The 13,138-nt window shown below is 47.9% G+C and overlaps 1 protein-coding gene across 1 annotated transcript in view; it reads left to right on the top strand.

The window, feature by feature from the left end:
- The window catches only part of RRP12 (ribosomal RNA processing 12 homolog), a 438,408-nt gene that overhangs the window by 196,672 nt on the left and 228,598 nt on the right, over window positions 1-13,138 (top strand). The window contains exons 17-18 of the mRNA XM_086922631.1: window positions 1,148-1,310; window positions 12,194-12,348. Coding sequence (XP_086778757.1) covers window positions 1,148-1,310; window positions 12,194-12,348 — 318 coding nt within the window. The remainder of the gene's footprint in view (window positions 1-1,147; window positions 1,311-12,193; window positions 12,349-13,138) is intronic.

Here is a 13,138-nt window from a genome sequence, read left to right on the forward strand (position 1 = left end):
TCCTAGCACCAAGACACCTCCTGGTATTCACGCACTCAATACGTTTTATTAACATAACTTAAAACCCTGTCCCATAACATTCACTATCCTGAACCCCTCCCACCCCGCGCTATTCCTAAAACTACCCCAACCCCTTCCACTGCCCATAGTCCTAAAACCGTAACCTCAAAATTTGACAAACTACTGCGAACCCCCCCACAGCCCTAAAAATTACCTTACCCTCCCCCAAGCCATAAAAACGACCCCCACTACCCATTCGCCTTTAGTGGGACTTCTTGGTTAGTGGATTGTGTAGGGTGAAGGCGCCCCTAGGAAATACGCAGTGAGTATATACTACTTTACAATTAAGATTGCGATGCCTAAGGGTGGGGAGAGCCATCCTCCTCTCCAATGTGTGGTTAACCACTGATAAACCAAAACAGTCCCTTGCACACGCCGACAGTATATATTATGTACTATTGACAATAATAAACAACACTTGTTCCCCCGTTGAAACAGTCACTTAAGTTTAATCATGAGAACCTTAGCCAAAACGTGTTTCGTCGCGCTATTTGTTTTGCGCAGAAACTTCTTCAGGGCTATGAAATAAGCAAGTGTACAGAATTTGGGAGTAAAAGATATACATCACTAACATCAGATGTCCGATACCCTTTGTGACAGTATGTTTATCGCAAAGAGCGGCTCAAGTATAGTCCTCGAGCCTGTGGAAACCCATGCTATTTTACTAAAACATCTCACCATTGCTTTCTCTAGACAGACCTTCCGTTGTACCTTTTCTCCATATAGGAGCCATACAAAGAGGTTAGAGGTACTTCTTAGATTATAAATATACTTTTTCTTGATCTGTGGCAAAATTGAGGGGATGCCGTGTTTCTTAAATCACTTTAGAAAAGTCACTGCTAAATGTTCAAAGATTGGATGTCACTTAATAAGTCACCAGAAATGGGCTTATTTTCATTTGCTGACAATTTTTGTTTGGAATAGCGATTATCTTTTAACTGCTTAAGTCTGTCTATTGCCATGGTTAGTGGAAGGCGTAATGGTACCTCCCCACCCTTTGTGAATTGGATCTGCCTTCAGTATGATGCCTATCTACTTCAAGACTAGGTTTCTATACCAGTATGAATATCATTTCTTTTGCTTCCAGATATGGACAATGCTGCCTGGATTTTGCATCGGTCCCACAGATGTGACTGTTTCTTTTAAAGCTTTGGCTCGCACACTGGGAATGGCTGTTAGTGATCGAATTGATCTTCGCTTGACAGTTTGTCAGGGTCTGCGGACTCTCATTAATAAAGGCTGCGAAGCAGGTGAGGTCCAGTTTGCTGACAGGTATAATAATGTATTTGTCCTGTGACTTTTTAAAAATGTTTTTTTTCCATTATATGATGGGAGACCTTGGACTGCATCAGAGATTTTATTCATGAATTTGGTTTTCTGAAAACAGAAGCCTTGAAGTGCATTTTTCTTTGTTGGTACATTGTAATGAGTGTGTGAATATATGAATATATATATATATATATACACAAAACAACATCCAAGTTTTAACGCACTCTCAGAAGCCAGGATTGTACACAGTGTTGTTTATTGCTGTTACGCGTGTGAGCAAGGGAGCAGATGCTTCCGAAACGCATAACAGCAATAAACAACACTGTGTACAATCCTGGCTTCTGAGAGTGCGTTAAAACTTGGATGTTGTTTTGAAAGTAAATATCTGGCGGGGCTCTGCCAGCACGATGCACCACCAGACTACGGGCGGTTCCCCTTGAAACGAGCCGCGGAGAATATATATATGTGTATATATATATGTATGTATCCGGATATAGTCTGGAAGCTAAAAAGTTTCTCAGTCCTAACATAGAAAGGCTCTTTGTCATTTAAAAAAAGAAAATTCCTCACTGTGCATGGCTTCACTATCCTATTTCCAACATACCTTAGGGCAGAGGTCTTCAAACTTTTGGATGCCGAGACCCCCCTGTCAACATTTTCAAGCGTAAGGACCCCCTCCTGACAAAAATTTCTAAACCTCTAGGTTATGAGGAAGGTGAGGACCAAATTATGCGACAGGCTTGACTAAATTGTGCGAGTAGAAAATGTAAATAACGTTCTGTGATGCTGCGTATTTTGGGGTAGCATTGCTTTATTATTTAGAATTTTTTTAAACACAGTAATACTGAGGCAGGATTTCACCCCATCAGTACCAGTTTATGACCAAAATACAGCAATGAACATCAGAAAGATGTCTAGTCAACCTCTGTGAAGGGCCTCCCAATCCGCAGGAATACGCGCTGCCACATTAGAAGCTCACCTGGCCATGGCCGGGAGCAGCAAGGGTGAGTGCATGGTGATCAGTGTGAGTGCAGGGTGAGCGGGTGAATTGTGTGAGTGCATGGTGATCAGTGTGAGTGTAGGGTGATCAGTGTGAGTGCAGGGTGATCAGTGTGAGTGCAGGGTGATCAGTGTGAGTGCAGGGTGATCAGTGTGAGTGCAGGGTGATCAGTGTGAGTGCAGGGTGATCAGTGTGAGTGCAGGGTGATCAGTGTGAGTGCAGGGTGATCAGTGTGAGTGCAGGGTGATCAGTGTGAGTGCAGGGTGATCAGTGTGAGTGCAGGGTGATCAGTGTGAGTGCAGGGTGATCGCTGTGAGTGCAGGGTGATCGCTATGAGTGCTTGGTGATCGCTATGAGTGCAGGGTGAACGTGAAAGTGAAGGAGAGAATGAGAAGTGAGTTATCTGAAAGTAGGGTGCATTCCCAAAAACTTAAAGCGTAGGGTTTCAGATAAAAGTTAAATTATTGCTATAATGGCATTAATCAGGGTTTGAGGGTGGAGGAAATAAATAATGTGCTGATCTTGCAACAAACTTCCAGTCTAATGATTAGGGTTACCAGCTCATTATTTTGATGGCCCATAAATAAGCAGTCACCTACAGCTGTATTTTTTGCACTTATCTGTGAATACTTAGAACAGCAAATATAAATAGAAAGCACTTTTAATTATGTTCTAGGGATGCCTTAATGATCCATGACTAATAATTAAAGAGAATAAAGACAGAACAGTCACATACCTAATTAATACATACTTTTTCATTTATAACTCAATTTAGAGTCAAGAGTAGGCCTCTGCAGGATCTTTAAACAACACATCGCAGGCATGTTTCTTTTGGCAACCCAACTTTATATTTCTTTTCATTAAATGCATTCTCACACTACAGCAGTAAGTGTAAAAATACAAATGTAAGAAATAGGCAGAGTGGGGGCCCAGGGGGTACTGGAACCACAAAAAAACGAATCTTTAGTAATCAGTTAACAAAGGGATGTAAATTTGCTAATGGTCTTTAAAGACCTGTGAAAAATCAGGCCGAAGATAAGACTCCAGACACTGCCCAGCCAAGGCCCCAGGAGCGCGAGCTGCACTGCAGCTGCCTGGGCTGAGACACAGGATGGGGGAGGAGGGGGGCTGAAGCCCTGGAGGCAGAAGTGACACTGTGAAGGCGCGACCCCCTTTGCATCGTTCCACGGCCCCCCTGGGGGTCGCGCCCCACAGTTTGAAGACCCCTGCCTTAGGGAGACAGGCAGAGGGCATCACAAATTGCCATACTGAGACAGCCCCAAGCCATACTTTCAACAACGAGTCTTAGAATCTGAGTATGCCCGTGATAATATAGTGATTAATAAAGTGATAAATGGCTGTGGACTCAACTTGCCCCCAGAGGCCACTCCTTTAGTCGCCATTCTTACAGGGGTTCCCCTACTCAGAGAGCATTGCTCGGAAACCACTATGGGGCTGCTACGTAAAACAAAATATTGGTGTGATCAACATTCCAGCAGCCGGACCACGGTTTCTAAATAAAGTAACTTGAATAATCTATCTTGAAGTATCCATCTTCTTTCTGATTACATCAGTTTCCTCACAATGGCAAGACGATTGGGGAGAGTTAGTTATAGACCAAAACAGGTTGTTGGAGACTGTATTGTCGTTTATTTTGACAGTGCAAACATAGCGGGCAGTTATTTAGGGATGGCCCGAGGAGTCTCTGGGGGGCACTAGGGCACTGCCTTTCTGCTTTTTCTATCCACCATCCAAGGGGGTACAGCCACTGGGTATTTCCTCCAGAGGGCTTAGACCCTTAGTGGTCAGAAGGGGTTGCTCTACTTTCCGTCCAAGCCCCATGGAGGATATTTGCGCTGACACCTCTAATGGGAGCTCAGCATATGCCCCGTACCAATCATGTATACCGGGAAAGCTGAGGACGGAAATAGTATAGCCTATCAAAATAGATTCCTCCCCCTGTCCATACTAGATGAAAATGATTGACGGAGCAGCCTTCCTGCCAACAAAGTTTCACCAGCGATTCTACTAAAGGGCAGGGGATAGAAGAGAATAAAATCCATAATTGCAATATTATCAGTTGGGACATTGCGGGCCTGAGAAGCAAAAAAGATTATCCAAGGTGGATTAAATTCCTTAAATATTATGAAATAGTTACTTTACAGGAGACTTGGGACATGGAAAAGCACTTCTGGGTGGATGGGTTCAAATCATACAGTGTTCCCGCCCAACCTTCTCAGTCAGGTAGAGCAAGAGCGGGCCTTCTTATGTTATTTTCACTTAAATTGTCAGGCACACATAGGAGGGTGGATGTGGGGTCCCATAAGTGTCTGGCAATTGTCTGGCAATTGAATTTACCACTCCTAATTCAGGTAAATTATTGTTTGTTCATTTTTATAATTCGGGAGAGAGTAGCTTTTTAGACCAACATTTAAAAAAATTGAAATGTTCTTTAGAGGAGTACAGTTCAAAGCAAACCACTTATTATTCAATTATAATTATGGGTGATTTTAATATTCAGGTTTGTGAGTTGAACTGCCAGGTAGATGATTTTTTAGGGCTGGAGAACTCCTCCACTCTCCCTTTTGAGCATACTCCGCATGGGGGATACCTGGAGAAGCTTTTGGCCGCACTTGACCTTTTTGAGCCGAGTTTCATTGATCCAGATGAGGATTCCCACCTTTAAAGCACAAGGGCGTGATACTATTATAGACTTTATATTTATCCCCCCTATTTTACTATCGCACGTAATTTTTAATAATGCCAAGTGGTCCCACATCAGTGATCACAATCCTGTAATTCTTGTGTTGGACAGGGTGTGTGGTCTAAAAGCGAAAGTAGAAAAGCTAGGCGGTGACACTGGCTTGAAAATCTCTGAAATGGGCCAAAGTAATCCTGGACCTTTTCTTTCAGGACCACTGTGTGAAAGTTTAAGAAAAGATTGTAACTTGCCTTGATAAGTCTACACTGGGAGAGAAGGTAATTACTGCCTTTGAAGGTATCTGTGCACAGGTAGCGTCTTACCTTCCCTTACCAACCAGACCTAGGCATAATAATGGTGAGAGTTGGTTCGATAGTAATTGCTCACCGAAATTTGATAGCAGCTCTGAAACGGGTCCCACGAGATAGAACCCACATAGCGGCGTTAGGAAAGCAGTACAAGCTTGCTTTAACCATGCCTAAAAAGGAAATAAAGGAGGTTGCATGGAATGCTTTATTAGCGGCGGAGGTCCTAAAAGGCAGCTCTGTATTCTGGGCTATTGTGAATAAACCCCTCTTCTCTGGAATAGAGAATCTCCCCCTAGAATGTAACATCACAGAAGATCAATGGCTTTCTCATTTTGAAGCCATATACGAGGCTACTGTTACTTTGGATGTACTTGAGAGTTTAGAACACAGAAGGGAATCACTTAAAATTGCTTTTAATTAGGGAGAAGTAGAACTAGCAATAATCCAAATGTCCAGTAATAAGCCCCCTGGCCCAGATGGTGTACCAACTGACTTGTATAGCTGACTTGTATAAACAAAATCCAACCTTCTGGGCCAAAATTCTGACAAATGTCTATAATCCATCAAGTCAGCAGGGCTTTCCGTCATCATGGTCGTTGTTCGCTATTATTCCAGTTTTTACAAAAAGGCAGAGAGGATACCCGCAATGCTATAGGTCGAAATCACTAATTGATTCGGCTGTAAAAGTCTTAGGGAGAGTGATTTTAACCAAATTAATGGACTGGCTAAATGAGAATGAGGTTTTAACAAACCTCCAATATGGTTTCAGACGTGGGAGGGGCACTCTGGACCAGTGCCTAAATTTACTTTTATTAGCAGGAAAATATACATTAGCAAAAGCGAGGACATTACAGCTGGCTTTTATGGATCTCTCCTCAGCATTCAACCTGGTAAACAGATCCAAACTATGGCTTATCCTACTTGACATGGGCATAGACTCCAGTCTAGTTCACTTCTTGGCTGACTTACATTGGGATCTCTCCGTAAGGGTGAGGGTCAACCAAGAAGATATTTGCACACAGCAGTGTCCAAGTGTTAGCGTTCAAGATTACCAGCAGGTGAGTCCCCCAAAAATGAAACACTCGGGTGACCACCCAAAAACATCCAGGGTTATGACATTTAGCACTTTGCAACAAATGTCAAAACCTTGGATGCAGTGCAGCTGTCAGCCAGTTTGTCATCATCGAGATGATGCTTGATAAGGATGGATACCAAGAGACTCATACAAGCATGGTAATAGCCATTTTTTTTATTAGGTCTCGCCTTTACCATTCCGCAGGAATGGGAAATGGGGAGAATTCAAGTCGGCTATTTTCTCTTCAAACCAAAGGGCTTTCAGCCGCGGTTTTCTTGCAGTTCACGTGAATCACGTGAGCAAACATGCACGAGCATTCACTCCTCTCCTAGCAGCACTCCTCCCACACCAGCAACTCCCCCCTCCCACACCAGCACCTCCCCTCTCTCTCCCCGCAAACACAGCCTTGCCCTTTCCCACACCAGCACCTCCCCCTCCCACACTAGCACCTCCCCTCTCTCTCCATGCAATCACAGCCTTTCCCTAGCAGCACTCCTCCCACACCAGCACCTCCCCCCTCCCACACCAGCACCTCCCCTCTCTGTCCACGCAATCACAGCCTTGCCCTAGCAGCACTCCTCCCCCTCCCACACCAGCACCTCCCCTCTCTCCACGCAATCACAGCCTTGCCGTCTGGTATCTGCCTCATCATCCTTGTCCTCTAGTTCCAACTCTCCATTGAGGTGCGGAGGTTCTTCAAGCAGCGATTGATGCTGTTTCACTGCCGCCATGTTCAAGAGAGAGAGCCTAGGTCTGACCGGAACACTGTGGATCCTAAAACAACTCTGATTCAGGGGACCCGGGTTTCCGCTCTAACATCACTCTATGATTCAGCCATCACCAGTCAAAGAGGATGCCGGGACAGCTGCACACAACATTACGGAGCGCTCATCTGTAAACATACAAAACGGACTTCACCACTTTTTTTCCACCGAGGGCTCCTTATAAAAACACGGTAAAAATAACCAATTAAAAACAAATGACATCATATTTGTAACTGCAGCTCGTGAGAACCCATTTCAAAATGAGCTTTAAGTTTTCACGAGCAGCTGAGCTATACTATTTTCGATATGACAATCACATTGGAATATAGAGATCGTAATAACCATGCACGTATTCTGACGCTTTTAGCTAGTTAGGAATAAATTTTCACAAACACTTGGAAAGCTCAGAGTATTCGGTTCTCGCATTCACGCCCCCCACCAGGCTCTCCCGCCCCCATCAGGCTTCCCTCCTAATCCGCCTGCCTCCCCTCGCGCATTCACACCCCCACCAGGCTCTCCCGCCCCCATCCGGCTTCCCTCCTAATCTGCCTGCCTCCCCTCGCTCGCATTCCCGCCCCAGGCTCTCCCGCCGTGGAAAATAAAACCTGAAAACTTTACTTTTTTCTTTGTTAACACTTCATAGACTGGCCCTGCTATTCATTTTGTAATTCATGTTTTTCGGATATGAGAACATTAAGATTTACTTTTCGTCACTTTAAAACCAAAGCTCCCTTTAATCGTTTTGGAATATTGCCATTTAATGCGACACAGTGACAATAATCCCTAGCTGTTCTCCTCCCCTGCACTGTCCCCCCCAGCATCTGCGCTGTAATCTCACACCAACCTCTGCCTACCTCCCCATAGCCACTGAACCTCCGCAGCCCCGTCTCCCGCCGGCTTCCAACTGGCCTCCAATTTGTCCCAAGATCGTATTGGCAGCAGGATCTCGTGTGTGTAAGGAATATCTTAACGCATGGACACGCAGTTGCCCCGGGGCGCGTGGGCCAGAGATGCGATGTCGCCCTTCCCTCCTGTTGTTTTGTATCCACAAGCGCTATGGGAGTCTGTGGGCAGCAGTTTGGACTGTGTTGATGCATATTTTGAAAGCCTGTTGCTCCCTGACTTTGCTGCTGTAGGTGAGCAGTCCCAAGTCCATTTAACCCACTATCTGCTATATTCCAGCAACTAAAAGCTACACATTTCCTGTGAGGAACAGAGACCACAGAGCCCCCACATTACGTTGAATTCGGACCGTTTACACCATGTTAATTGCACTCCCGCCCCCATCCGGCTTCCCTTCGGCCTCTCTCCAGGCCATGTTCCCTCCCCTGCCAGAGTCCACCCCGCCCCTAATTTATCTCTCACATCAAAGCCCCCAGGACCCCCTCCCCCGCTCCTGATCATCGCAGACTCCCACCAACCCCCCCCCCTCCCCCCCCCCGTCATCCACATCCTCGCGTTGCAGCTCTCTCGTCCCGGGCTGCTCGCCCTCTCCTTCGGTCCTTGCAGACCCCCTTATAGTCCGCCACATCCCCTCATCCCGACCACCACAGAACTCCGCCGTTTCTTCATGGACCCTTCAAAACACCAGATGCCATCGCCCTATAACCCTAGGAAACTACCCAGCTCCCCCTCTAACTACCCAGACTCAGTCATAACCCTTCCCCTCAGCCCTCGCTCACCCCCGCAAGACCTCCAGCTCACGGCGCCCCCCCTGCAGACTCCTGCAGTATCTTAAAACCCCCCTCCGCGCATCAAGGAACACTACGTTTCATTGCCAATACTACACCTGCCGTAGAGCCGATTCATTGTAAATAGAATGTTCCTCCCGCACTGGCGGTGCTCCTAATAACGATGCTATCTTATTTGACAAATCATTAATAAAAACAGTTTTCTTCCCAATACACTAATATTTAGTGTAAATTTAGTCCGCCGGTGAGTCAGCCCGGATCGGCTGCCCTCCCCCCACCTGTGTGTCTCAGGGACACCACCACACTACTCAGGGACACCACCACACCACTCAGGGACACCACCGCACCACTCGGGGACACCACCACACCACTCAGGGACACCACCACACCACTCAGGGACACCACCACACCACTCGGGGACACCACCACACCACTCGGGGACACCACCACACCACTCGGGGACACCACCACACCACTCGGGGACACCACCACAGCCCTCAGGGACACCAACACACCACTCAGGGACACCAACACACCACTCAGGGACACCACCACATCACTCAGGGACACCACTACATCACTCAGGGACACCACCACATCATCCCTCAGGGACACCACCACACTACTCAGGGACACCACCACACTACTCAGGGACACCACCACACCACTCAAGGTCACCACCACACCACTCGGGGACACCACCACACCACTCGGGGACACCACCACACCACTCGGGGACACCACCACACCACTCAGGGACACCACCACACCACTCAGGGACACCACCACACCACTCAGGGACACCACCACAGCACTGAGGGACACCACCATAGCCCTCAGGGACACCACCATAGCCCTCAGGGACACCACCATAGCCCTCAGGGACACCACCATAGCCCTCAGGGACACCACCACAGCACTCAGGGACACCACCACAGCCCTTAGGGACACCAACACAGCACTCAGGGACACCACCACACCACTCAGGGACACCACCACACTACTCAGGGACACCACCACACTACTCAGGGACACCACCACACTACTCAGGGACACCACCACACCACTCAGGGACATCACCACACCACTCAGGGACACCACCACACCACTCAGGGACACCACCACACCACTCAGGGACATCACCACATCACTCAGGGACACCACTACATCACTCAGGGACACCACTACATCACTCAGGGACACCACTACATCACTCAGGGACACCACCACATCATCCCTCAGGGACACCACCACACTACTCGGGGACACCACCACACCACTCAGGGACACCACCACACCACTCAGGGACACCACCACACCACTCAGGGACACCACCACACCACTCAGGGACACCACCATAGCCCTCAGGGACACCACCATAGCCCTCAGGGACACCACCATAGCCCTCAGGGACACCACCATAGCCCTCAGGGACACCACCATAGCCCTCAGGGACACCACCATAGCCCTCAGGGACACCACCATAGCCCTCAGGGACACCACCATAGCCCTCAGGGACACCACCATAGCCCTCAGGGACACCACCATAGCCCTCAGGGACACCACCATAGCCCTCAGGGACACCAACACAGCACTCAGGGACACCACCACATCACTGATGTACACCACAAAATCAATCAGGGATACCACCACACCACTCAGGGACACCACCACACCACTCTGGGACACCACCACACCACTCTGGGACACCACCTCATCACTCACGGACACCACCTCATCACTCACGGACACCACCTCATCACTCACGGACACCACCTCATCACTCACGGACACCACCTCATCACTCACGGACACCACCTCATCACTCACGGACACCACCTCATCACTCACGGACACCACCTCATCACTCACGGACACCACCTCATCACTCACGGACACCACCTCATCACTCACGGACACCACCTCATCACTCACGGACACCACCTCATCACTCACGGACACCACCTCATCACTCACGGACACCACCTCATCACTCACGGACACCACCTCATCACTCACGGACACCACCTCATCACTCACGGACACCACCTCATCACTCACGGACACCACCTCATCACTCACGGACACCACCTCATCACTCACGGACACCACCTCATCACTCACGGACACCACCTCATCACTCACGGACACCACCTCATCACTCACGGACACCACCTCATCACTCACGGACACCACCTCATCACTCACGGACACCACCACATCACTCACGGACACCACCACATCACTCACGGACACCACCACATCACTCACGGACACCACCACATCACTCACGGACACCACCACATCACTCACGGACACCACCACATCACTCACGGACACCACCACATCACTCACGGACACCACCACATCACTCACGGACACCACCACATCACTCACGGACACCACCACATCACTCACGGACACCACCACATCACTCACGGACACCACCACATCACTCACGGACACCACCACATCACTCACGGACACCACCACATCACTCACGGACACCACCACATCACTCACGGACACCACCACATCACTCACGGACACCACCACATCACTCACGGACACCACCACATCACTCACGGACACCACCACATCACTCTGGGACACCACCACATCACTTTAATACACCACCACATCACTGAGCACCATAACAGCACTGTCCTTGCTGGCTAACAACAAGCATTCCCATAGCCAATAGGACTCGCATTAGGAAAGTGTAAGCTATTGGCTTTGTAAATAACAATGCTATTAATTTATATATTTTCAATGCCAACACATATTAAAAAAAAATAATTGTCATTTACAATACCAATAGCTCACACTTTCCTAATGCGAGACCTAATGGCAACGCCAGTGCTTGTCTTGGCCACAGTTTTGCTTTGCAAGTTTTCTATCCAATCAGTTTTTGGCAGTGGCTCTCATGTTTGAATGTAAGAAGTATAGAACTGGGAGTACTGATGCTACAATAACAGATTAGGAGCATTTTGTATTTACAAATTGTTTATCAAATTACTCACTTTCGACTCGAAATGGATTGTGCCCCTTTCTTGCGGATCTCTAATAATAGAGACATCAATTATCATATGCTGGCTAGCTTAAAAGACAGGACCGAGATTGTCTGTGGAGATATTTATCTATCAGCCCACTTGAAGTGTGCTGATAGGAGCGCCATATTTTGGTTTTGTGGGAAATCTTTAGTTAATGCAAGTGACAACGATTATTGTATTCAACAGGTTGAAGAACAGAATTCGATATTTAGCAAAAAGAAATCACCTTTTCAAGTGCTGTTCTGACTTTATTTATGTTTCCTCCATTACAGAAGCAGACCGTGCTGAAGTGGGCAGGTTTGCCAAAAACTTTTTACCTATTTTGTTCAATGTCTACACTCAAAAGCCTCTTGCTGGGGAGAGTAGTACAGATAGACTACCAGTTTTGGATACTATTAAAATCTATCTGACCATCACTGACCAACAGGTGAGTGCAGCATTGGTGTGTAAATGTGTGTGCCCAATAGCTCCATCAATAACTCCAATCCTGTCTCCCGCCACCCCCCCCCCCCCCCCCCCCCTCATGTCCCCCTCTCCTCTCACCTATGCCAATTTACTCCTGGGATGACCACCTCACAACCTCCTACACCATTGCCTCATTGCAACCTTAACCTGGTTTCCCACCGATCTCACGCCCTACGCTTCTGACTAATTGGGACCATTCTCTCCCCTAACTAGATCTCTCATCCTCCTTCCATATCACTCTTCTTACTTGGTCTCTCCTAAACATAGAACTCCACCTCTCAACCATCGTGTTAGAACTCTCCTCGCCTCAAAGAATCTTCCCAGTCAAACATACCCCCAGGACCTCTTACCTACGAACCCTTCACCCCACTGCCAAGGGTCTACTCCCCCTATTGAAACCACCTCACCTGATCCTCCCAGCAGTAAAAGCTCTAACATACCACCCCTCGTTTCTAAGCATCTCACCCCCACTGCCCTACCTATCCACAATTTAAGCCACCTCCCCGCTGACCACAAAGTCTCTCCCACTTCACTCATCTATCCCTGTGCTCCTTGGTACTAGTCGGACCCCATCCTCCCCTGCTTCGCCCAGACCTCCACAACAACTCACCACTCCCCACTCCTGTTCCCCCACTAAAATGATTGCCCCCAAACCCCTCAACTGCATGCTGGTTAACAGCCGTTCAGCTTCCTGCCATGCCACTGACTTCACCTCAAATAATCCTTCCAGTCACACCTATCCCCTGGACAGC

Source organism: Lissotriton vulgaris, chromosome 5, assembly GCF_964263255.1.
Source record: "Lissotriton vulgaris chromosome 5, aLisVul1.2, whole genome shotgun sequence".
Classification (NCBI taxonomy): domain Eukaryota; kingdom Metazoa; phylum Chordata; class Amphibia; order Caudata; family Salamandridae; genus Lissotriton; species Lissotriton vulgaris.